General features: G+C 42.8%; 2 protein-coding genes across 4 annotated transcripts in view; one reads left to right on the top strand and one right to left on the bottom strand.

The window, feature by feature from the left end:
• CUNH17orf75 (chromosome unknown C17orf75 homolog) overlaps nucleotides 1-5,893 on the top strand; it is a 7,872-nt gene extending 1,979 nt beyond the window's left edge. The window contains exons 2-10 of the mRNA XM_057368804.1: nucleotides 3-81; nucleotides 672-797; nucleotides 1,210-1,350; nucleotides 1,550-1,607; nucleotides 2,260-2,379; nucleotides 2,970-3,034; nucleotides 3,151-3,287; nucleotides 3,856-3,959; nucleotides 4,543-5,893. Coding sequence (XP_057224787.1) covers nucleotides 3-81; nucleotides 672-797; nucleotides 1,210-1,350; nucleotides 1,550-1,607; nucleotides 2,260-2,379; nucleotides 2,970-3,034; nucleotides 3,151-3,287; nucleotides 3,856-3,959; nucleotides 4,543-4,752 — 1,040 coding nt within the window. The 3' untranslated portion in view covers nucleotides 4,753-5,893. The remainder of the gene's footprint in view (nucleotides 1-2; nucleotides 82-671; nucleotides 798-1,209; nucleotides 1,351-1,549; nucleotides 1,608-2,259; nucleotides 2,380-2,969; nucleotides 3,035-3,150; nucleotides 3,288-3,855; nucleotides 3,960-4,542) is intronic.
• A 2,989-nt stretch (nucleotides 5,894-8,882) lies between these two features.
• Nucleotides 8,883-26,124, bottom strand: part of RHBDL3 (rhomboid like 3) — a 56,305-nt gene continuing 39,063 nt past the window's right edge. For all 3 annotated transcript variants that reach the window (XM_057368839.1, XM_057368841.1, XM_057368840.1), the window contains 6 exons: nucleotides 23,087-23,311; nucleotides 22,474-22,622; nucleotides 18,009-18,121; nucleotides 15,819-15,919; nucleotides 13,286-13,346; nucleotides 8,883-12,587 (listed from right to left, as the gene is read on the bottom strand). In XM_057368839.1, coding sequence (XP_057224822.1) covers nucleotides 12,316-12,587; nucleotides 13,286-13,346; nucleotides 15,819-15,919; nucleotides 18,009-18,121; nucleotides 22,474-22,622; nucleotides 23,087-23,311 — 921 coding nt within the window. In that variant the 3' untranslated portion in view covers nucleotides 8,883-12,315. The remainder of the gene's footprint in view (nucleotides 12,588-13,285; nucleotides 13,347-15,818; nucleotides 15,920-18,008; nucleotides 18,122-22,473; nucleotides 22,623-23,086; nucleotides 23,312-26,124) is intronic.

Below are 26,124 nucleotides of genomic sequence, written 5' to 3'. Positions count from 1 at the left end.
GTCCGCGCAGCAGGGAGCTGCCGGCGGGGATGGCAGTGCTGGCGGCGCCGTGGCACACACACCCTCCACCGAAGACTTCAGGTAAAGCCGATCTGCAAAACAGCACARCCACGGGAGCACCCCGGTTTGAAGTCTTTGCCATATTGCTGTCAGATCATTGTTAGGTGCTCTGCAGTCCCTTCAWAACACATGCAAACACATTCTGGAGTCCCCTGGGCACTTCTGGAATACCTGGGGAATAAACACGTATACAGAGCTCAAATAATGTATTAAACATAAACTGTCATCCTTGAGTTTGAACTCTATTTTCTTTGCTACTGATACTTGATGTTGCTATATTGACACAGTTCTTCACGTGCATAACATGTGACAAAAATTTATTACTTTTCAGTATCTTTCCATAAGCTCTGTATTACAGTTGGAGAAACATAGGAACAAAAAAGGCAGTGTCTTGTCTGTAGCTGCTGGGAAAATCAGTATGAGCTGACACTCCTGGTGAGTGGGCAAACCACTGACTGCTCATGATGAGCCAAAAATCACAGAACTGCCTTAGCTGTCACCAGAGGGAGATTGCAATGGCTCCCCTGTTAAATGCAGATAGTCCTGCATGTGTTGAGAGACACAAAACAATAACATTTATTTTTGGTAATGATTTCTTCTGGTTTTTAAAGCCTCTCCTTGCTGGACACCAACTTACCGGCTGAAGCGGAGACAGAATTGCGCAGTTTCATCGCTAAGCGTCTTACTAAAGGAGCCCTATTTGAAGGAATGGGAAATGTAGCATCAGTTGAGCTGAGGTAAATTTTTGAAATTATGGTGAATGAGAACTGTAAGGAACATTGGCAGCACTGCACATCTTGCCTACCTGCTGCTGCACTTAGGGTTAATTTTGATTGCATGTTCTCAGGCTATTACTGCTGTTAATAAGACCTTACACAATGGCACTTTACTTTTTTAGGTAACTTTGAGAAAAATATTGTAAATAATTTACTGTTTGAATGCTTTAAAAATACTATATTTATGATTATTTCCTTTTAAACTACTCTGATCAYACAGAAGAAAAAAGAGAAGGTCTAAGAGCTCTACATATGGCCAYAGGAGCCACCAGTGCCAATGGTTAAAGAAATCATGTATGTCTGCTTTTTGCATTTATTTATCATAATGTATCTGGAACAAAATAATTTTTTTCCTTCTTTGTTTTTTTCATAGCATACCAGAAGGTAAAGTGGGTTGTTACTACTGTCGCTTCCAACAAGAAAGTCTTCTGGAAATGGCAACATTGGAATCAGACATCAATGCTCCAGAATATGTGGTTTGTTTCTTAGGTGGCTCAGAGAAAGGTCTGGAACTATATCCTTACCTTTAACTTTCTTTACCTGTGTGGAGAGAGAGATGATGTAAAAATTAYCGTGTCATTGTGTCTGTTTCTACTTAAAATGAGCACATTTGTGTACACATTCCAGTAACTGAAAATGTCAGTAACGGCCATATACTGAAAGGAAAAAATTCAGGTCTTAATTGGTGCATCTTATTTTCCTTAAGAAGATACTTTCAGACTTGAGCTGGACAAATACATYCAAAATCTGAAGATAAACCTTGATTTGGAGGTAAAGCCTAACTTTTTTTTTTAAGTGGTGAAAATTGGTATTTATGCAGACTAATTGCTAAAACAATCTGTAAGAGCTTATTTATAGATAAAATAGGCATTTTGAGTACCGGTATGAAACACTGGGAGAAATTCTTGATTCGTTGTAGTACGATGAGCATCTAAGATGCTATCAGCCATACAAGTCAAAAGGAAAAAAAGGGGGGACTTCCTTATGTCAGTCATAAATCTCTCAAAGATTATTCACKGTTAKGTTTGGAGAGAAGGGTAATGGTCTKYGAGGAAGTTATCAATGTCCACCTCGATTCTTATCAGTTCTGAATGTTACAAAAGGACATTTGTGGGTTTCTTATCACATTTTCCTAGTGGAAGTTTTGCATTTTAAGTCTCTTTGTCATCCCATCTGCTGTTGCATGGTCTTCATTCAATACATACCATCATATTACAGTTCTAGCTGTTTCTTAAAGTGCAAAGCCTTTCATTGCTGATAAAGTRAGGCTTTAAATGTCAAACTCATTATTTTAGTTCAGTGTGGTTTGAGATYAGAAAGGCTCTGACATCCAAATACTTMGGTTGAGTAGATTATTARTAGACTTCTGTTTGTGTAGAAGTCTAAYTTGTAGTTGAAATTTTAATGTTTCAACTTGTTACAGCAAAAAAACTTGGAGACCTGTGTTAGCCCTTATCTGAGGAGCTGGTTTGAGGATGCCATCTGCCCTATCCAGAGGGTTGTGCAGCTCTTCCAGGACAAACTCGCCTCTCTGTTACATGCTGTAAGTGTATTTAAAACTGCGTAGCTAAAAAACCTCCAGGAGGCATCTCAGTGACACCAGCATGGTTAAAATGTTTTTTGCATTTGCTTTCCCAACAGGAGGAAATGCAAAACAAATTTTTTCTTCTTTTTTTCCCTGCTTATTGCTAAGGAACCATATAATGCTTTCTTCTATCAATTTTTGAAAAACATTACCTAGTAGTGTCCATGCTGAAATTAGAATAAGAAAATTAGAAATAGCATGACCAGGCTGTCCCTGCTATAATTCCTCTGAATGAGAGTGTTATATTGTGTATGTGCATTATGTAATTCACTGGAAACAGAAAATCCCTGAGTTTGAGGAGGCTTTGGATGGAATAGCTAACAGTATAGCTGCTGAATTTCTTCTGGGCACAAAACCAGCTGCAATGACTACAATATGGAATACTGCCTTGACAAAAACAATTTTTAAAGTACCACAATATGCATTTATTCTCAGAACTGCAGTATAGCAACAAAAGTAATACTGAACTTGCATCCAACTTATTAATTTTATTTATTTATTCCTTTTTGGTTTGGTTTTTTTTTAAATTTGTTTGGTTTTTGTTTAAGGCTCTGAGTTACACTCCTGTAGAAGTCAAAAATGCAGATGAAAGAACAGAAAAGGACATCAGCAGGTAAAGATACTTTGAGACCAAGGAACCTGTGAGTAACTTGGCTTCTGTGTATGACAATCCTCTTGATGTCCAGGAGTTGAAAAGGAGCAGCAGCTGACAAGAGCTTTCTGTGTCAGGTTCCTGGCAGCTGCCAGTCTCCAAGGACTTGTCCAGGAAGGCACAATGACCTCCCTGTGTATCGCCATGACAGAGGAGCAGCACAARTCCATGGTTATAGACTGTAGTGGACCTCAGCCCCAGCTGCATAAYGCAGGTGAGATTACAGATGTGAACACTTCACGTTCCCTTGGATCCATCTGCTGCTGAGAGCTGTGACATTAGAGGCARTTGAGGACATGCAGAAGCTCATAGGCTTCTGCCCAGAAAGTTTGGGTTCTGGCTGGAAACAAGAACACTTGTTTTCCTCTGAGGCACCAGAGAACTTTGTTACACGAGACACCCTGGTACTCTGGGATGAAAATATTTAGTAATAAACTCCTTAATACATGTAGTTTACTTCTTAATACATGTAGTTTGTGGACAATGAAAGTATGACTTCTATAATTCAGGGAATCTGCTAAACTTTCTTTTCCTGTTGTGATTTTGAAAAATGTTGAAAAAGGAGGTTCAAYAATCAGAACACAGCCTTGTGTAAACACTGTAGCTGTGTTTGTTTCTCTTTTCCACGTGTACTGTTTTTCCTTAAGAGTTATTTCCTGGCCCAGATATATTGCTATGAGTTGTTATGTGAGAGTGATGAAACCAGGTGAATGCAGCTGTATATCTATGTTGAGCTCATTTGCTTTTCCTCACCTCTTCTCCGTGTTCTGAACATTTAACAGGAAGCAACAGATTCTGTGAGGACTGGATGCAGGCTTTTGTGAATGGCACTGAAGGTGGAAATCCATTTCTTTTCCGGCAGATTTTGGAAAACTTTAAATTGAAGGTACCTGTTCATAGATGTCAAAGACTTGAAGAGGACATTGGGGTTACTGAGGGAGCAAATACTATATGCAGTGAATAAAAGTTTTAAGTTATTTATGGTATCTATATGTCATTAACTGATTAACTCTGAAGCACAATTTGGAGGGCTGGCTTACTCCAATTGACAACACCAGCTGTAAAGTAGTGTAAAAGATTCTTCAGTGAGTGCTTCAAAGGTGTTCTCTCAAATTTAAAATAAGACCCACTTTTTTCTTGTTGTTTTCTTAAAATACTGTTAACCTGGCCCTTGCACCCCCAATATCATGGGTTCAGTAGTTAACACTACTTAAGTGAGCTGCCATAATAGGAGAATTCTTGCTACAAGCTGGACACATCAAGYCGTGTCCATACATTTTGCATCATTACAGTAAAAGCTGTAATRTGCATCAAAGACAATATTCAATTCTTACCTTACTCTTGAGTAGTAACACAAAATTTCTATTGGAAATGCCTTTGCTTCTCCTGCTACTTAATCTTTATTTTCCACGATAGTGTGTTTTCTTTCCATGTAAAATAATAAGAAAACTCTGTTAYTCTTTTCCCAGGCCATTCAGGACATTAACAATCTGAAGAGGTTTATCCGCCAGGCTGAAATGAACCACTACGCCTTGTTCAAGTGCTACCTGTTCCTAAAGAACTGCGGCAGTGGAGACATCCTGCTGAAGATTGTRAAAGTAGAACATGCAGAAATGCCAGAAGCCAAGAACGTAGTGACTGTCCTGGAGGAATTCATGAGAGAAACATCAGTGGCTTAAAATTATCTTGCGTATAAATAATTAATTTCTACTGTGCAGCTATCGYAGGATTTTTAATTTATATTTAAAAGTATTGCCCAAGTCAAACCTTAGTTGCAGTTTCATCTGCCTTTTCTTRTTTTTAAATGAAGCACTATGAGCTTTTTTACTGTGTAAATATCAGATAATACAAAATCCTGCAGAGTTTCCAGATTCTCCAACTGACATCCTCCTGTTCTGAGGAAATCGTGACATTTGATTTTTACAATCATTGCAAAACCAAACCCAAATCCCTTACCTGGAAAGCATTTCACTGTTTTAAATATTATAAATATCTTTAAAATTATTTAGATTTGGCTACTTTGTTTTAATAAAAAAGCACAAACATCTGGATAGATCATAATAAATGAATTGATATATTAGTTTATGTAAAAGAACATAGGTAACAAGTCTGTAGCYGGTTTCTGCACTCTGCTTTCAAACTGGTGGCTTGTTCTCCTGCCCCTGGATAAACAAGTCAGTAATTGGTATGAACAGAGCTGCCTGAAGATTGAACACTTTGAGTTTGTATGTGCCTGTATGTGTGCACACCTACACACAACAGGTATCTGAAATTCCAAGCTGTTTGCTGAATCCCCTTCTTCCTTAGTCTTGAGGTGTGATCAAGACATTCTTTGTATGTTCTTATACCCATTTGATAACTAAATAATTTTATGTTTTTCAATCATGAAGAAAATTAGAAGCTTCCACATGTTTGGAATTTGAAGTAAATTAAATTCTCAGATTAACTACTCAGACTTCAAAACATATCACTGTATTGCAGCAGTGTTTTCTCACCCATTTCRTAGGACATGTAGGCAGCAGAATAACTGAAGGAAATCTCTGGCTATAGCTGGAATCAAAACTAATGAAGTCTCTGAATAACCTCATAAAGGAGGGTGATTCTGCAAACCTGATACAAGCAAAATTCCCTGTTGGTTCCCTTTGCAGCAGAAGTTGTTGAACAACTGCTCCTGAAACAGTGACTGTAACTAATGCAGTTGAGTGTGACRTGCCAGTGTTCTGTACTGTGGTGGCAGAAGTTGCTGCTTTCCTGTGACAACAACATGTTGAACCTRTAAGGCTGACAATAAAACACATTCAAATCTTTAACAGTGTGCCTGTAAATTGTCAATGGGGGTGGTCGTTGATGTCTCCTGTTTAAAACCCTTTACCAGCCAAAACAGAGGAGCTGCAAGTGCGGTATTAACAGCTGAGGTGACACATAATGTATTTGGGTAGATCAGAGAAGAAAGTAAAAGTAGTCTGAAAGAAAAAAAACCTCATTCACTAACTCGCAGGAGCTCGGAGAAGTAAAAAGTTTTCCTTCATGAGTATAGCAGCACCACTCAATAAAACATGTCACCCTTTGTTGCTCTTTTACATTTCTAACAAGGTTGGAGCACTGATCATTCAGTATTATGCCTGATGAGGAGTTGAGAAAGAGCTCAGTGCTTAAATAAGTTCGATGTGAAGAACAGGTAATAAGAATGTAAGGTGCTAGTAGGCAGTAACACTTTTTGTATTAATTGACAAAAACTGACAAAACCCACTTCAACTTCTTGCTGAAATGAACTAATGGAGATTTAAGTGTCTCAGAAAGCTCAGTTCAGTGCAGAGAAATGACAGCAAGAGCTGAGTCCCACACACGCTAGCTGTGATCTGCCTCCCTTAGGGGGAGCACATCTGACAWGAACTACTCCTACATACATCTTCATTTCCAGAAATGACACTTTAACCCAGTGTTTCCCAACAAAAACACACCTTATTTTGCAGAATAAGCCTCCCCCTTCCACACTTGTAGAAGGATTTTTTTTATCATTGGACGTTTACTGCAGAACTTTCTGGCTATGTTGTTTCCACTCTTGATTCACGAGATGAGTACTGACTCTGAGATTTGAAAGCATTGGGTAGAGACTAATGTTAAAAGAGCACAATGCTCCTACCCAATGAAAAAAATTACTCAAATGTGCTTGGCTGTCAAGTTCCCTGCAGTTCTGARGTCACTACAGCACAGAAGGGACAGTGACCAAAAGGTGGGACAACACCCAAATTTCCATACAAGTCCCAATCCAGTTCTGCATCCTCATTAGAACTCATGGAGAAATGAAGCTGCAGTTCATTCTCCCCTTTATCTGTCAAACAGACATAAAWGTTAGTTACCAATGTCATTATTAAAAGATTGCATGGCAGAACTCCAAACCAAGAACTCTTCTGTTAAATACCATGCTAACTGTGGACAAACTTACAAAACTGTCTTTGAAAGTTCTTTCTTTGTTGCTGTTTTGGTATGTGATACAGAACAGCTCAATCTTATTAAAAAAAAAAGAAGAAAAATGAAACGGAAAACGAAAAAAACCCCACCACAAAAAAATTTAATGGATTTTGCGCTCAAATAATACTGTTACAACAAAAATATACAGAACATACACAATACAAAAATATTTGGAAACATACCATAGCATCTTACCTTGCAAACATCATTTTGTTTTACTAGCCCTTCACAGGGGAAGTACCATTTGTTCAGTATTTTAAGGCAGAAAATTACATAGTTTAGTGCTTTGTGTTTAACACTTGGATGTGTTGTTAGCATTAGTAGTGTAAGCGAAAGAAAAGCTGCATAAATCTGGCTTTATTTGCAAACTAAACAGACACTGTGGGAGTCAGGAGAGAGTCAGTGACAATGTGTCTGTCAAGCCCGCTGAAAATAAGGTATTTTAGCTACTTAAATCAGTCCTAGGGAGTATTTTGTGCTCTGTGTTGTAAAGTACCCTGAAACATAAATTTTCTGTAYTCCTACTGGCATTTCTGACATACCTCATTAGAAAGCTTTTTCCAATTAAAAACCAATGATTAATGGTGACATTTAAATGCATTTACCTTTAAATAAGATTGGTTTCTATCTTAGATGTGATTCTTTTTTACAGAGCTGCAAAATGCACTGTACTCTTTTATAACCAGCTCTTGGCATCGGTGGTTAGAGAAGGAATCTTTTGAGTTCTACCACACAGAGCTCTGCAGAGCAGAGCAGAGCAGAGCAGGGAAGCAGCAATAAGCAGAGGGGCTGGCCTGGGTTCTCTAGTCCTAGCTCACCCCCAGAGGTGGCTGGTGTCGAATTGTGTGCACATTCTCCAGTTCCACTTTGGCAACAGACAGTGGATGGAGGTTCCAAAGCATTTGGGCTGAGCTTGGATCTGTGTGAACAGACTTTGAGCTCTTTACTCACTGAAGAATGTGTGAAAGTCCTACCCACGATCCTGTGAGACTAAATATTGGCAGAGAGCAGCAGCTGCCTTCTGAGGTCAGCAGTCAGCTGTCATGGGAGTACTGGCTCTGAACGTGTCAGATCCCACCTTTAAAGCCCAATTCAAACTGAAATGGCCCAATCTGAATCTGACATGCCCAATCTAAAACACATGAGCAGTATAATCCATCAGGATGAGCCAAAGTGTAGGGATMCAGAATCCCTGAGYTTTATTTCTAGTAACAATTTCTCTAGCCTCCCCTTCCCTGTTGATAACATACTTCCCACTGCCAAAGGAGCAAGTAGTGGAAAATCACAATATGCCACGTAAGTGCTAAGATTCCTCATCAACTGACAGGGAAACAGTGATACAAGCTGTTGTCTTAACAACTCAGCAAAAGTAAATTAATCAGCATTTTTCTGACTATCCTACACCTCACTCAGAGATTGYTCCTGGTAACCTACTCTCCCATCACTGCATTACAACTCTCTCCCTCCTCCTTCCTATGGTTATTCCCGCTGTGTGTGTGTAAATCTAATCTTTACCTGTCTCCAAGTATCTGGGAATAAAATCTGTGCCATTTGCGATCCCCGCGGACTTTGATCTAGCTGGTTCTCCTCTTTCCTGCTCCTCCCCGCGGCTGTCGGAGCCACTTCTCCGCCTGTCCCCGGAGCGGAGCGGAGCGGAGCGGAGCCGGGTCGGTGCTGCCGCCGCGCCGCCGGCAGGTGTCCCTGGCAGCTCCGCATCCCGGCCCGCCGGCTCCCCGCCTGCCGCACCGCTCCTCATCCTCACCGACCACTGCTGTAAGGCAAATCCACCACACAAATGGCTTAGTTGTTTTTTTTTTTGTTTTTTTTTTGGTTTTTTTGTTTTTTTTTTTTTTTTGTTCCTCCTCCAGGTGCTGTGTCCTCACTCAAGGACAGAGCATAAAATAACTTCCTCCTTCCTCCTTCCTTCCTCAAACCTGTACATTGGTGACAGTCCTTGCCTTCTGCTCTAGCACTGCACAGCCCTAAGTTCAGTAGATTCAGGTTTTATCCGACTGATGGGAAATCCTGGCAGCAGCTGAARTAAAACCACAATAAATCACCAAAACCAGTTCCTCCGTGGATGCTCCTTCAGGAGCACGCTGCTGACTGTGACAGGTTGAACCACAAATGAGCAGGATGGAGAATATTRCATCTCCAACATGAGCCAGCAGCTTCAAGGACATCTGGAGGTAACAGAAGAGCCTGGTTGCTGTTAATTCTGTGCTGCAGCACTTGTGGCACTCCTGGGCATGTTAGAAAATAACATAACTCGAATTTATTGTACTCTGAAAAAAAGTAACAAGTTTTCACACTGTAATTTTAATKATTAAAAAAAAAAATTAAAAACTTAAGCACTTTGTGCTGCTTCTGGCTCCATGTGCCGACTGATTCTTAGCAGACAACAGRCTCTGTGCACAAACTGCTCCATGTCTGGGGGGAGATTTCAGCTCTGATGAGCAGGAATGTGAGAGGGTTTCATTCCTTCACCTACAATAAATCTAACACTGCCTTAAAGTCTGGTCTTTCTGATCCGCAGGGCTGTTTGTAGACTTGCTCAGGCAGGGTATGGGCATACAGAATGGAAGTTAGAAAGATGAACAATTTAAAAAAACAAGTCGTAAGATTAACTTCAGAGCTGTTTTCAACCAGTTTGTGTAAATTACATTGATCTGGAGAAAAAGGATCAAGGAAGGCTGTCAGGATGACTCTGTTCAGACCCCTCCTGAGCCGATCATGTTGGCTGTGATCAAGTTGATGAAGAAACTGGTGGCTCTTGAACTTCTRTCTTGCTGCTTCACCTCAGAGCATACATTGGCAGGCACAGAAACCTTTACTGGGGAGAAACTCATKGGCATTAAGAAGCTTTCAGCTAAGAAACCAAAATAAAAGTCAATTGGTGCATATTACACCCTGGTAAATTATAGGTAGAATAATCTGGTGGTTTTGCAACTGAAATTTTTCTACCAAAATTTTAAAAGCTTTCCTATAACTTCAGGGGAACTCCATTCCTGGTCACCTCTGTTTTCAAGGCATCTGTAATGAGAAAGGCTTAGCAGTAGGTGAGGAACGTCCTCCTTACTTGTTGACCGTGTCAGAACTCTCCTAGCTCCACTTTCCTTCCAGCCTGCTGCTCCCAGGGGGATCCACAGCTACRGCACTCACTGGGCCAGCACCTGCAACAACCCTGGGAACTCTCGTGACTGCTGTGATCTGGACCCAAACTGCAGAGGTAAAATGGTACAGGGGACCAACCCCTTCTCCAAAATGAACAGAGCGCTGGCCCTTATCCCTTCCTCTTGGTTCTCAGTGAGGGCCCATGAGCAATGTACTGGCCTTGCAGAACAGAAGTGCAGTCACCCTCAGAAATCCCATTTCAGTGCACAAAGGTGGCAAAAATAGGGCTTTTTTGCAGGTAAGGCTTATTCCAGGCTATTGAAACACTTCTTTCTCCCCCTCCTTTTGAGGCAGTAGAAGTTTTACTAGTGCRTCCTGTGGGAGCAGAACTTCATCCCTCAACCCAGATTTCTTTTTCCGTAAGAGGCAAAGAAGGGGGCAGCTGATGAGCACTTGTGGCTGTCCCCTGTAGGACAGGCTCCTACTACATTGTGGTATCATCTGGCAGCATGGATAGAACAGCTGAGAGAATAAAGCCCACAACACAGAGACATTTTCCTACTGARCAAACACAATGCTATGGTGCCTGCAGGATGTGCTGTGAAAGGCTMTGGTGGCTGGTGCCTGGCACCAGCAGGAAATAGAGAAAAGGAAGAGAGGAGCTTGTCTGGAGAGAYTCTTATGGCTGCTTTATCCAGACCATTGAATAGGTGGGTAAAGGGGAGAGAAAAGGAGGGCACCCACATTCCAGGATTGTTATTTGGCAGGTCTCTAAAGTGACAAGCAAAATAAGCACCTTACAGAGAAGAGTTCCTAGAAGCACTGTTTGTGCTACAAATGTCCCTGTGCGATCCCCAGGTCCGTGCAGGCACCTGTATGGGCTGTGCCCAGACTGCCTGAACCTGGGCTTGACCATCGTTAAAGAAAAAGGCATCACTGCAACTAACTGTGTTTGGAGCTCCTGAACATCCATTGCCTCTGGAAGAGGCACCCTCAGAACTTAGCAGTCATCTTAAAATCAGTTTTAYCCATTTCACAATGATCACTGTAGCAAATCACACCCTTTCCACTTCAGTGAGAAAACCATTGCTACATACAAAGCGATTTAACTCCACTGCCTTCAGTGGACTTGGCCCCAAAAGGACTGTATGGCTGTAAAGACTGGATAGGTCCCACTTTGRGTTGCTGGAGGTGATCATGGTCCCATTTTCCCAGTAAGAACCTGCTGGAAGAGTTGAGATCCTTGCTAGGAGCTCACTGCAGGCTGGGTGTTAGGTCAGTGTAGCCAGAAAAAAGTGAGAAGAAAACAGCACCTGATTGTCATCTGATAAAACCACAAATGAACATTTGCCCTCCTTTTCTTCATCCCTCAAAAAAAAACCCAAACCAAACCAAAACAACAAAAAACCACCAACTCAACCATACCCTCTAGCCACAGTAGGCTGGAGAGGGAGGGAATATTAATCAAAATCAAGTGAAATATGCACAGTAGAAGTCACCTCTGGCTGGGTGTCCACAACACTCTTAAAGATTCCCAATGTTTATAGTGCAATTTCATTTGACCTGTAGTTGTAGACCAGTCTCCATCACTTGGTGTGATCAAGTTCTGCTGATTCCTTTGAAAGTTGTGCAAGACAAGTTTCACYATAGGCTAAAATATCTTAGGAACCATTCAAGTAATTAGACAGGGGCACTGGTATGGCTGAACAGTCAGATGTGTCCAAAGAAACCAGACTCAAGCTGCCTTGTGAGTACCATGTGAGTCTCTAATTAGTAAATGTCTGCTCTTTTTCCCTTTTAGTGTTCGTAACATTGAGGAAATTCACTCAACAATTGGCCATAATTCCAGCACTGACCTGGAAAATACAAATATCTCATACAAAATATTGATGTGTGCTAACAACCCAAGCAGTCAGTGCCAAGGTGCAGGGCAGAAACTGCARGGCATGGCCAGCCAGAGTTACAGAAGCTGCTGGATTTGGGAACAAACTGATCAGCCCATTCTTTCATGAGATCTTTAAGCACCTCCTCCAGCACACTTGTGTGTTCAGAAGAATCATCCTCTCCTAAGTTAAATACAAAAATAGATGCTCCATCTTCATTCATATAACACAGCTGACAGATGACTTCCACTCTCCATTTTCTGTCCCATGTTTTCAAGGAGGGGGAGGTAGCTTTAGATCCAACAGACTGTAGGCAAAAATGTTCCAGAAGATGGCAAACAAGACAAAAATGATGTAAATAGAAAGGAAGATCCACCATAAAGTCTGATCTTGGAGTCTCTGCTCATAGTTCCTCAGGATGATGACCCCAAGGGTGATTCCAACCATCACCCCTCCCAGRTGAGCCATGAAGCTGGGGTGGGGGCACGGGGGGTAAGCGGAGGGGTGGAACCGCAGCCACACGGCTCTTCCAAATTCAAAGCTCACTGGAACAAAGATGAGAAAATTAATTAATTGTCTAGGTTTATCCCTTCTTAAGTCCATCTCACAGTTAGCACTGCATCCCTGAGGAGACAGAGAGGGAGAATTGCCTYGTATGGTGAGCACAGGGCTGTGGCACACAGCCATGAGGTCTCTCCAGTGGCTGGAAAGTTGTCTGGGTTTGTGGGAGTGTAGATAGGTCAGGGAATATTCACCTTCTGAAATTTATACCAAAACCATAACAGAAATAAGTTAGCATTTGAAGTGAGCTGTCTGTGATGAGCACACGCCTTAGTTTCCCCTACTGTGTCCCCCTGGGGATATGGCTGGAAGGTAATTCATCAATGTGTGTACAGTGCTGCTGCCATCCCATATAGGAATTGTTCTAGGAAACTTCAGTATTATCATTAAGACAGCATTGCTGGTTTGAGACTGCAAAGAGAAGATGCTTAAGTCCCACTCCTTTATAAACACCACGAGCTACAAATGCTGGCTAATGACAAATCCTTGTTTACAAATGCTTGTGTTGAAAGCCAAAATCTGCAGTGAGAGCAATGTGGTTCCYGCTGCCAGAAGGTCCAGCTGCAAGTTCCTACCAAAACTGCTGCAAAGTCAAAACCCTCTGAATCAGCATGAACTATTATGACAAGGACAAACAAAACAGGACTGGCTGCACGTGTGCCAAGCGTTGGATGGTACTTACTACAGATCAAGGCAACAGCCATGCGCAGCAGTTTGAATTGGCACTTCATTCCTGACCAGTTCTGGAAAAGAGACAAGGAAAACAAAGTAATGCTGCACACAGACCTGAAGGGATATTACATTTAGATCTGTCACTTGTCAGGCAACTTCTCAGCGCATTCAAGGCCTGCTGTGCWTTTCCAGTGCTGCTTGTGGTGCCTCAGGCTCCCCAAAATTCTGCAGCTCAGATCTTAGAGAAACAATAAAGACCTCAATAAAAGCATATCCAGGAAACAGTGGCAAAAGAAATCTGGACTTGGCCTCCTTTGTCTTTAGGCTTGGTCATTACCCAACATAATGGAATCTCTGAATGATAATCAGAAATTATGGGAGAAATATTAATATTCCCCCTTTTATACTTGCAYAAAATTTTAAAGCAGAAAAAGAGATCATGTTTTGGGGGTCTAAGATGTATGACAACACTATTATTTATCATTCATTGACTAAATGAAAATTTTCCCATTGAAGGCAGCCTGAGATACCAAGATAATCAGGTTTCTTGTGAAAAGCTCCCTATTTGTCACACTGAAGAAATAAAAAGAATGCTTGTAAACTCCTCAGACTATCTTTAAAGGCACTTGGGATGGCAAAAATGCATCATCTACAAAATAAGTAACTCATTTTCTCTCTTCACAGCGAGACCTAACCCAGTCAGAAAGCTCTGAGCTCATGATGATTAAATCTGTGCTCCCTCCTTCACTTTTCATTTCCATGTAGCTGCTTTGAATCCCTCCCCTCACTCTTTTCCTTGGGGTGACACGCTTTATTGCTTCCCCCTGTTGGTTATTTYATGTATTTAATTCCAATAATATTTATTTTTCCAAGCAGGAATGTTTCCATTTCCTTTGGTTACCAGGAGGGAACAGAAGATTACAGAGCCCCTCGCTGCCACAGTCCCWGCTCTCCCCAGCTGTGCCAGGCTGAGCTTTGCCAGCAAAGCGCGCCTTTCAGCGTGCAGGAGCATCAGATCCAGATAACAAGTGAGGACAGGGAGATAAGGGAGGAAAGAAAAGCAAAAATAATCCCTCCACCAGAAYTGGAAAGGCAGCAAAAGTAATTTGAGATGAGAAGAGAGGCAGTGGGTAATGCAGAAATAAAGATGTTAAGGTAGMAATTGCTAAATAGATTTGGAAGAGGCCAATGAGTAGTGAAGTGACAGACCACWGTGATATTTTAAGAAGTCTGGGAAGGTAACTGGTGAAGACTCTCCACATACCTYTGGCAGAGCCTCTTCCTCTAAAGCAAAGCAACATTTCCTTCAACATTTCCCTAACCCTGTGAATCGTGGTGTTAAAAAACCCTGTGCCTGTGTTACCACCCTGTGAGACAGAGGAAGCTCCCTCTTGCTTCTCTTGGCACAGTGGCAGGGAACACAAATCACACTGAAAATAACTGTAAAAAAGGATTAAATTCTCCAGCAGAAACTCGGTGGTGTAGGGGTAGCCCCTCTCCTCCACTGCCTGCCTCTCTGCCAGCCACTCAACTCTCTAATTTGGACAACAGCCCCAGCTCATTCATGCTCTGAAAAGCTTGAAGAGAATGAAGGAGACCAATTCTGCTCATGAAATCTCTCACTTCCCAGCTCCCAGCTGTTACAAAGCTGTCTGGAGCAGCACCACTGTGGGTCGCAGCTGGAGTCTGCTGACTCCAGACAGGCATTAGGTACAAGGTTTTCTTTCAGCTTGACTCCAACACCACCACACACACGTCTTCCAGCACCCATATAACAGATCTTCTGTCTCTACTGCAGCCAACCCACAGTATCTTCCCACTCAGACCCAGGGGAGGAGCATTATCCTCATTTTCACACTTACTCTGCTCTGATATTGCTGGTACAGGACAAACATGCCACCACATGTGAATTTTCTATCAGCAAAGCCTTTTTTCCTCAGTGTAACGTCCTCGGGCAAATGTGCTGGGCTTTGCCACCACCTAGCTAAGGGCTGGGGATGAGCTCATGTTTCCAGCCTTAGAGAAATGACAAAGCTSGCATTTACTGACCTTTGTGAAGTATTTTATTAGGTGAAACAGCAAAAGGATGCATCACTAGATCACCCAGGGTTCAGCTTCAGTCTGGGTTTTACAAATGGAGATAAGGGATGCTCTGCACACAAATCCACCAAATACTAAATTTCCTTAGATACCCACTAAAAYTACATTGCACATGCAGACAGAAACAGATCTGCCACTTCGGCAGAGCAAGTYAGCTTCTCAAACATTTGTCAGCCATTGTATGGAGAGCTGATAGCCTGGAGAACACTGACAAATCTTGGATTACCAGCATCTTTAGCTTGTCCTGGCAAACTGCAAGTCATCAGGGTACCAAGCCACCAACTGCAGGGCAATATTTCCATTCCAGGACCACACCACTGAGACAAGGCTCAAGTGAGGCAAGCTCTGAATGACCAGCAGCCAGGTCAGGACTTACTCCCAGCCCCTTTGGGCCAGCAGACATGGCTCATTCCGAGAGGTCAGGCAGTCACTCTGGTACTCACCATCACAATATTGGCCARGTGAGCAGAGACGAGAGCGTACACACCTCCAGAGGAACCCACCACCGGCGCCCTCATGTCAGCCACTGACACTGCCAGGGATCCTGGGGGAACAACAAGGCTTTGTGACAATTGCCAGCCAAATAAACACTCTCTCCTACCCTACAGCCCTGCTGCAGCCTGTTTGTGCTAATTGCTGCAGGTCAGGAATACAGAAAGAGAAGGAGGGGGGAATCGATTGAYTCATGAAGCCAACTCAGACCTGTCAAGGCAGTGACTGATTGATTCCTCTGCACTTGCTTTAAAAGCAGCCAGGCAAAGCAGCAATGTGTCTTTAAACTTGTGCTGCAAAAAGGCATTAGTTCCCTGATTGAAAGAGCGAGGAACCAGGAGACAGACAAATGTTTGTGTTTTGTTTCTCACCTGAAGATAAAATAGAAGTAGCTCCCATGTTGGCAAGAAAAATATTTGCACAGGGAGAAGGAACTTGTAACTTAGCACAGACCTCTGATCAAAGCACAGCCTGTTACTGGTAAAACTTCAGAGTAAAACCAGTTAAAAATAACCTGGATGGAGCAGTGGGCAYATGACAGCAAAATAACAGGTCAAGTACATAAAGGCAGCACTAATAACAATACAGCCAAACACAGACATTGCTTCTTCTTATCCCAGTTGGAGCCTTGGATCTGCTCAAAGCTCCTTTCATTGCCAACTTTAAGAATTTCAGTGATAGAGACAAAGGCAGATTTGGTGTCACAAGGAAGGGATAATGAAGATCTTTGTGATGAGTGGGAATGGGAAAAAGACACATCGGGAAATCTTGATAGARTCCTCATAGCACAGAATCTAATGAACTTCCTTGCTAATTGCCCAGCTGATTCCAGGCCAAGAAAGTGCTGAGATTCCACCAGCTGATAGCTCCCTTCTTCCTTGTATGGCCCTGAGACTTCTCAGCTCTTAAACACTGCCATTAAAGAAAACGTTAATGAGAAATGAAGGAAGAAATAATGAGAACTTGCAGTTAGGTCTTCAGACACTGCACTGAATGCCTCAATTTCCAGTCTCAAATGTTTCTTCTTAGTAAAGCCAGCTAAATGAGAAAGAACCATAGAAGTTGTGGCCTAACTACATTTTATTGTCTATTCCTGATTATTTAGAAGCTGAGTTATCTTAATGTTKCCAGATCCTCATGAATATACCTATTTCTCTGTCTCCTGGCACATGTCAAAGAATAAAGGATATTTCATATCTGGCTAACATATCAGTGAATCCCTGGGTTTTGGTAGGTGTATTTGTGTATGAAAGCTATGTCTGGAAAGCTGCAAATTGGGCACCACTTTGGTTAGTGTTTGTTAAAGTAACAGTCAGAGGACAGTGGAGCTGCTCTGCTRACTCCTTTCTCTGCATTAAAGAGTGTTGGTATTTATACCATGCCTAGTCCTGTGTCATTCTTCCCACAGTCTCTCTCCTGGAATGTAGGATTTATTAGTACCCAATGCAGCCCATTTTGCAAAGGGTTTATCTGCTTATTATGGAAAAAAACATAATTATGTGGCTGGTAAAAACCAAACAAACACTATAAATCTTGAACTAAGGCAGTCAGTCGCTGTCTGAGTTCCCCTGTAAAGCTCCTGGTTGTTCTTATACTCTCCTCCTGTTTTAATTAGATGTTGATCTATTGTCAGCTACCTCCATCACCTCCAAACTGCTGGAAATTCCAAACATAAATAAAAGCAATTCAGCACAAACTAAAAATCAATCAGACCCCTTGGCTTCATGACTAAATGAATTTTCCAGATTTCTGTGCACTGCTCACAATCTACCACCAAATACTTCTTGCTTGCTTAGGCTGTAGAAAGGTGACAGGCAGGACAAATGGAGGAAGAACTGGCACAGGACCAGCATGMCTCCACATTCAGAAAAACCATCTAAAACAAGGCTATTTTAAAGTGACAAGTAGTTGGTGCCTTTTTAGCAGGTCACCTAAACACAGAACCTATGGCTACACAGAAATAGGTGTCAAGGAGAACCATATTTCTTATTTCCAGCCCCCAAAAGAAGTTCAAGGCACAGAAGATCAGTGAATGCTCCTCACCTAATCCCAAATATCCCCAAAACATTTCTCCTACACAAAAGTCAGCACAGACCATTTTCACTGCTTCTCCACCTGGGGCATGCAGAGGTGTCACCTACCTGCCACAACTCCTGCAACGTACACAAAACTGATCCTCGCAGCTCCGTGCACCATTTCCAGGGGAACCCCAACCAAGAGCTGAAGGACAACATTGAGCCCAAGGTGTTCTATCCTGCAGCAAGGAAAAACAACAGTTGTCCTCTTTTCCAACTCTTCAACTCTCTTCTCTACCACTGAGACAGAGATATCTTGGAAAGAAAGTCAARTAGCACCTGCTTCACATGAGTAGACTAATGCTGGAAAAAACAGTGATTCCAGAAAAAAATCAGACCTAGAACTGTAATGTTTCTTCCCTTCTTGCTGCTTTTATCTTTTTTTGTATCCATCCAGATCCTTTCAGCCAAAGACCTCATACAATGTTTGGTTCTTAGTCAGACAATTTTTTCTTTTTTCTTTGTTTGAAGAAGTTAAATGTCTTGTCAAAAAAAAAGCAGCAAGATGGCAGCAAAGCCTGGAATAGAAATCAGAAATTTGACCTGCTCCTCTCTTCTCCCTCCTAATGATTCAAACTCTCCTGCACACATCACACTGCCATGGTGGGGAATGGTTGTTAAGTTATTAAGTCAAGAATGAGGTGAGTAGAAGTTTCAAGAGAGCTGCTATTTCCTGGTGCCACAATGCTGCTGTACAGCGTGGGCTGTCTGACCCTCACCCTTTTCTGCTGTGCCTACTTCAGTGCTCAGAATGGGAAGCACAGAGCATTTTGATCTCTGCTCAGGTGCCCAGGTGTGCTCASTGAAGCTCTCTCTTCATCCAYCCTTGTTCCCATTAYARTCAATAGCAAAACTCCTSTTGAACACAMAGRGAAKAGKWGGGCTGAGGGAMCTCSTGCAGAAAACCCCACTCACACTGCRCAGGACCACTTGCAGCCTGCAGGCAGAGTTGACAGCTCAGATGTGCATATTGGGTAAAGACTCCTGTGCAGCAGATCTTGCCTGAGCTGAAACAACAGTTTCAAAGCAATTTCTCTGTTGCTTTAATCAATACTACTCAACAAAACTGTCCTGCCACTCCACAACTCTATACAGATATTTATCCTTGTCTTTGCCATCTGCRGGATCTTCCAGTGAGGTAACAACAGCACCAGGCCCTGAACAGGGTCCTCAATGCTCTGCCAGTGTCTGAGATTTACCATGGGCTCRTGGGGCTGTGACCTCACTGAATGGTGACATCCCCCKGGAGCCAAGGGTATCTTGTTTCTTRTATGAAGATTGTCCGAGCTTGGTTACAAAATGACACAGTAGAACCCTTAATACAGAATCTTTTGGGGGAAAGAGAGCAAAGTACCTAATGCCTTGAAAATATMCATCCCATTTTGTATAAGAAAAGGGTTGCTCGCAGGCACGCAGCAGCAAACTTTGGTTTAAGTTGTATGCATTTCCACTGKTTTGATCTTTTTCAAGTTACCATAGCAATTTCCCATATACAGCAGAGAAAAACACTGATGGTGAGATGCAGTAATGACAGAACAGTCTCATAAATGAGAATTTAAAGTTGGACTGGAATAAAGTGCTAGAAATGATACTGCAGCAAATAGTCCTCTGCTGATATCTTAGTAAGTTTGTTTCCATTGAATTTCTCTCCAAAGATAAATTTCCCTCCTGCACAATACACTCAGCACTCCAATTTCTAGTCATGGGAAGCTGCTGCATGTAACTGAGTTCTTTTATTACCTTCCTCAAGCCTTTTGAAGCCACTGGGCATGGTCAGCACTCGTTCTGATCCCGCATGCTCACCAAATGTAGGGAATTAAATTAGGAACAACCAGCAAAGGTCAAACTGAGATCACAGAGACGAGTCAAAACATCCAAGTGCCCTTTCACAGAGGGGAGGGAAGAAGCTTTGGCTGGCACACAGTCAACATCATGAGGTGGCACCTGACATTTCCACACAAAGCACTGAGTCTAATTTTTCAAAGGAAGCTTTTGTAAGAGCTCAGCAAAGTTTATCCTGGACTCTGAAGTGACTGCTCTGATTCACAGCTGTTCTTAAAAGACTTCCCAGGAGCAATCCCATTCACTTCTCTTCCCCATCATGCTAAGAGCTTTGAAGGCTCCACAGTCAATAAGAACCCATAAAATATAATTACCCTTTGCCAGTGCTGAATGTGTCATTCTTGAAATGACAATTTCATTGATTTATTAAAGACTTTCTCTTTCCCTGGGACCAAACAAATGGGACTGAGCATCAATGCAAGKCATTAGTTATGGCAGTGATACAAATGTGTGGGCTTCAGATATCAACGTCCRCTTTCCATGAAAACAGAAGGGCAGAATTTACAACTTTGCCTTTTCAGCCCTTGACAAAGCTCCCTCCATCAGGAGCAACACACAGCCTGTACATTTTTGGAATCTTTCTAGAGGCACAGCCAGCCAAGCCTAGCAACTGCTGCCTTCTCAAACACCTTCCGGCTGCCACTTGCTCTTCCAAAAAAGACCSAGTGCACTAAATTAAGGAGCAGTCCACATTAGCATTTAAAAGTCTCAGCTGGAAGCAGGATGACAATAGACCCATGGCATTGTGTTATCCTCTGGTCTGAAAATGAGAGGAGAATGATGGGCGTCCACTAAAAAACATTATTACCTTTCCAAGATTTATCTGTTTTCCCCACAAAAAAAAAGGAGCTTAACACAGAGAAGTTAGAAATAAAGGAACATTTAGYTTAACTCCAGCTACTGCAGATAAATCACAGGGTTTATTGTTCCAGTGGGACTCTCCATTGTTTTAAAGGCCTTGTAGCTAAAGGACTTGGAATCCATCACGACAATGARTCCCCTGCTCACCACCTTCCATTGTTCCACTCTGAGCCAGCCAGAGGCGAAATAAACACCTCTGGATGGCTGAGAGGTTTTCAGTAAGTGGGAAAAATGCCAGAGAGCTGCCTGCTACAAGGGTGACCTGGTACAGGTTAGGAAAGCCTGCCACAGGAAGGCATTTAAATGCTGGAAAATTGTCCTTGTGCAGTGTTTCTTCTCCAATGTATCCTAAAGCATCTGTAGTTTCAGAAGCAAGATAGCAAAACACCACCACCACCATCAAAAGAAAGCCCAAACAGAAATTAACTACCATTAACTAACTAACTAACTAACTAACATTAGTTAAGTGTTTCTTCCTTTTACAAGCCCATATCCTGAGTGATGGAAATTTCCACTTCTCATTTTACATAACCAGCCTCATGTCTAAGACCAGTAGTCCCCACTTGCAGAATTAAACCTATATAAAATGGGCTCTTTGGAAGGATTCAGCATGCACAGTACAGATGTTGCCACATTCTGAAGTTTCTTTTAAATTTTTTTTCCTACTCTTCCTTTGGGTGGAGTCTGTTTTTACCCAGAGATCTGGGGCACATCTTGTGCTCCAGGGTAATTATACACCAAGGAAGTTATTCCATGGCAGGGAAGAGACATCAACATGTCTTCCAACAGAGACATGGAAAAAGGAAAAGATCAACTTGATCTTTCTGGCCTTTCATAGAAGGAACACTGACTGACGGAAATACAGGCTTTCTATTTAAGAACAAAGGGTCCTTATGCAGTTTCATACTCTACCCTAYTGCTAAAAGGCTTGTTGCTGTCATTTTTCAATGACAGAATTAAAGAAAATTGCAATTATCTGCCAGGAATGTGTGAAGATAATGATCTGAAAACTGCTCAGAGGGGGTAGAGTGTTTTGAACAGTTATGAACTTTCCAGTGACACTTACTCATCACCATGGCATCACAAACATCACACAATTAAGTCTGTTTGAGTTTTGTGAGGACTAGCACAGCTGAGAAGAACAAAGTTAGAAACCCCACTCCTTGTTTACTCTTCCAAGTCTGCTACATACCTCCCATGGGATGAAGGAGGATTCATTTTACTGGGCACCTTCATTTTGCATTTTGCATGAGATGGACCATTCTCCGTCCATCTGGTCAGCTGAGATTGTCAACTCTTCAGGAACACTGGTGTTTGCACAGTGTGTACAAAACACGAGTTCAAGCTTGACTCAGGCTTGTAGGCATTATCTCAGTCCCTACAGAAGGGACAACATTACTGAGTGATGACATGTCACAGCACAGGGAATTTAACTGACTTTTCCAACCTCAGCTAGAAGTCTAGCACAAACACCCTGTAGTTTTTAAAAACCAGTCCAGCATCTTTGCAGACTTGTTCTACCACCTGCACAGCTCCTTTAGTGGAACACTGGRCTCTGACCTGGTTTTAGGGAGTGCACAGTAAGAGAAAAGTGTGGTCCCAACACTGCTGGGGAGAAGTGCAGCATCTGTTAAGTTCCTTATGTTGCCTTGTCCCTTCAGAGAGCTGCAAAGCTTTGTGCCTCATTGCCCAACACTCCACATCTTCAGTATTTTACACACAATTTACAATTGAGTTTCAAAAATATATTTCTGAGCTGATTCTGTCACTTCCCCTCTCTCTCTAGGGAACCTGAACTGTGGATAATCTCCAGTTTGGAAGTACTCACCCTGCATGCATGAATATGTAGGTTAGGTACCTCCAGGCCTGGGCACGGAGCTGGGGATGGTACAGTAACGCATTCTTCAGGTACAGGGGGTGGCTGACTTGCAGCACAAATCTGTCTAAGACCACTCCATTGTAAAGAAAAAAGGCAACCTAGAAGTGCAGAGGGATTAATTGGTTAGCAAAAGCCTTTTCTCACCCAAAAGTATCTTGCAGCTCATCGAGAAAATCATCGAGAAAAAAGTCATATATAAAATCATTTTTCTCACATTTAGGTTCTCTCCCCTCCTTTTTCTCTCCACTCACAGACCAGAGGTAGTATTGGAATTTCTCTTCTATTTCCATTGACTTATCAATTTTTCTAGAACTGTTCAGTTTTCATTCCTCAAAAAGTTTTGCTCTAGTTCCCCAAATAGTGTAATCTTATTTACAAATTGTTCCAATGACAGCACCACAGTTTCCACTTACACACAACCCAACAGACAACCAAAACAGCCACCAGCTTCACACCTGCCCATATCCAGGTCTAAAACACGTCCTCTCCAACCCTTGCTGATGTCCCAGCAGAGTCTTTGGCAGTGTGGGGAGGTTCCCAGGGAKGTCTGAAGGGCACTCACCTCCACAATAGTGATGGTGATCATGAACCAGGGCGGGGGGCAGCAGGTGTAGCTGTCGTAGTACCACTTGCGGTCGATCTCCCGCGGCAGTGTCTCGTAGGCCACGTGCCGGATCAGCCTCTGYGAGAGGCTCAGCCCCGTCTCCTCCAGCAGGGCTTTGCTGCACAGCCTCCTGTTCCCCTGCAGGATGGCCTGGCGGAAACTGTTCGATCTTTTGTTGCTCATCTGGGTAAAAGGAAAAGGAAAAACCGTGAGGACAAAGCAAGGCCTGGCACAACCATCAGGGAGAGCGGTGCCAGTTTGGCAGCACCAGATCCAGGCAGGCAGGACAACCATCACCAGGTTGAGCTTTAGGAACCAAGTCTCAGGACACCCATAGGGTGAACAACCTGGGGTAAAAGGAAAATCAGTACAAGGGTCTGCCAGTAAATGAGGTTAGGGCAGAACTCTGGCAAGGCAGAGCAGAGGCTGCTGATGCACCTGGCTGAGCTCTATGGTCCATTCTCCAGCCTTCTGTGCATTGTCTTCACCACAGATTATCACAATCCATATTCCTGTGTCCTCCTTCCCTCAGCTCCCCCTGCTCTATCAYACTTTCCTGCACTTTCAGGGCAGAAAATTTCTTGAATGTAGCAGGAGGTAAATTCACAGCACATCTAACCCTTGTGGCAGGAGTTAGCTCTGGGCAAAGAAAATGATCTCTTTGTGTTAAACAAAATTGCCTGAGCAACAGCAACAAACAACAAATTAATCGGCTGTACAGGCTGTCTTAGCTCCTGTAAGCTTGCAAGTCTTTACAAGGCTTCTTTTATAAGTCATCCTCAGAGGGGGCAGGTTCTGAGATGGCACAGGCTTACAGCTAATTTGTGTATGCATTATCACCTTACACACATAGATTTAGCTGTCTATCTTTTTGAGTATACACTTTCCCAGTTTGGATGCATAATTAAAGCAATTGCATTTGCAAATYAGGCAGATGGAATTTTATGCTTAGCCTGCTGGGGGCGGGAGAACCAGGTCTGAAAGAGCTTGCTCCAAGATTTGGATAATTGTTAATTAGCCCTGATGTCAAACAAAACTGCTGCATTAGAGCYACTGTCTGTACTGGCTGAATCCTTGGCAGGAAGCTCCAGAGGCTCCCTGTGTACACAGGCTGCTGCAGGGACCTTTTACTGTGACAGGCAGCAAAGCAAGCATGATGGAATCRTYCTCCTGGGAGAWCTGCTAACTGCTCTCAAACCACCAKCACCTCCACYCTCCACTGTTGAGATGAACACTCRRCASTGTTGGCTTCCAGTTGTCTTGGACAATGCTGGTTTCAGCTGRTATCCCAAAGCCAGCGAAGCCCAGAGCTTGTGCTCAGTGCCCAGGCAGACAGGGAATTGCTCCAAGCTGGACCAAGCTGCTTAAACACAGTAATCACGGCAGGGAGCCACCTCCTGTTAATCACTGCAGGAAGGCAAGGGGCCATCTGAGGTGAAAGCACTGCACCCACTCTGTCCATYCCTCCTTAGCCTTCATTTGCAGCCTGTCCCTCCAACACAGAGGAACAATGACAGGCAATTGGTGTTCTTACTTTTTTTTTTTAACTAGGGAAAAATTTGTTGTTGTCATTCTCTTTGAGCTGTTTTAGCAAGATGTTTTTCTGTAATATCTCTCTCAATTTTGGTATTTCTCCTTTGTTCTCTCTTTTCTGACATGCTGAAAACCCCCCCACAATCCAACAAGATGTGGATGTATGGATGTACTGTTAAAATGAAGCCTCTCAGGAAGGAGGCATCCTGCTGGTCCCCACCTGCACTCATTGCCCATGGCACCAAGGAGRTGATCTCCAAAGGGACAGCACAGCTGACTGCCTGGGCTCGAGCAAGCACAGCAGTCCTGGCCCTCCTTACATAAACCTACAGGCCTTTGGGTCAAGCTAGGAGGAGATAGGCATGAGGAGAGACAGAGGATTATATCACTATTGCTGCTCTCACCAGCTCTTGATGGGAAGTCTATTTTGTTCCTCAGACTGACTTTGGAAGACTCAAATCTTCCCAAACAGAGTCTTGCATATGGTCACAATTTGCTGACTTGGTTTTGGAATTACATAATATTGGTATTTATGAGCCAAGTATTTAATCAGCAGCTGAAAGAACASTAGGCCCATTGTTGGCCTGAACATTATTATGGCTCCAGAAGCTCAGGACAGCCCATCCCACTTCTCTTCATGCAATCGATCTGGGACTTCTTTAATGAGCTTGATATTAAAGCTGCAAGCAGATGGGTACAGCAAATAGTGTGTGGAGAGAGAAAGAAGCAGTGGGGAACAATTCCCTTAGTCTCCTTCATGCCTGCAAAATGTTCTTAAGCAGAGAGACAGAAATTTACTCTGCAAAACAGCCAAGCTGAGCTGACGGTACCCAGCACCACCACCTCTGCCCTAATTTTAACAAAGMCAGCCAAGGTTTGGTTCTACAGCTCTGCTCAAAGGCTGGCTTTGACTCCTCTGCAAAAAAACCCTGTCTTCAACACKGAAAAGGTCAACATTTAGGATGAGTCCTTAATGTCTAGTGAAGGACAGCGACAAAGTTTGATGAAGTTCAAACCTTGCTTTTGTTTAGCATGCATGGCACTCTAGAACAAAGCTGGGATRATCTGCAGCTTGCAAGGGAAGTTGTCCATTCCCAGTGGCAGACCAATTTCTCTGTGTTCATTGGTGATCTATACTACTGTGGCTACCTCAGATAATCAATAGCCAAGTCATGCAGTATTTCCCCATCTCCAGTTTCATGGCTTGTGTGGGGCACAGTACCCTTTTTATGGTTCTATTCAGCCTCGCTCAGGTTTTGAAAAACCTGGATTTCTGCCCATTAGGTATTGGCATCTTTGAGACTGGGCTCGAGCTATTTTTAAACACAGAGCTSTGTGACAGGCAATGCATTCAGCTCTCTAGCTCTGATCCTCCAAGACACAGAACACTAAATCAGAAGTTAGCACAAGCTTTTTAAAAACCTCTGCCAACTCCAGTTTTATAACCCACTTTACTTACAAAT

This window comes from Malurus melanocephalus, unplaced genomic scaffold, assembly GCF_030028575.1.
Source record: "Malurus melanocephalus ecotype Western Australia unplaced genomic scaffold, MMel_1.1 scaffold_98, whole genome shotgun sequence".
Taxonomy (NCBI): domain Eukaryota; kingdom Metazoa; phylum Chordata; class Aves; order Passeriformes; family Maluridae; genus Malurus; species Malurus melanocephalus.
This window is presented reverse-complemented; position numbering and strand designations above follow the sequence as displayed.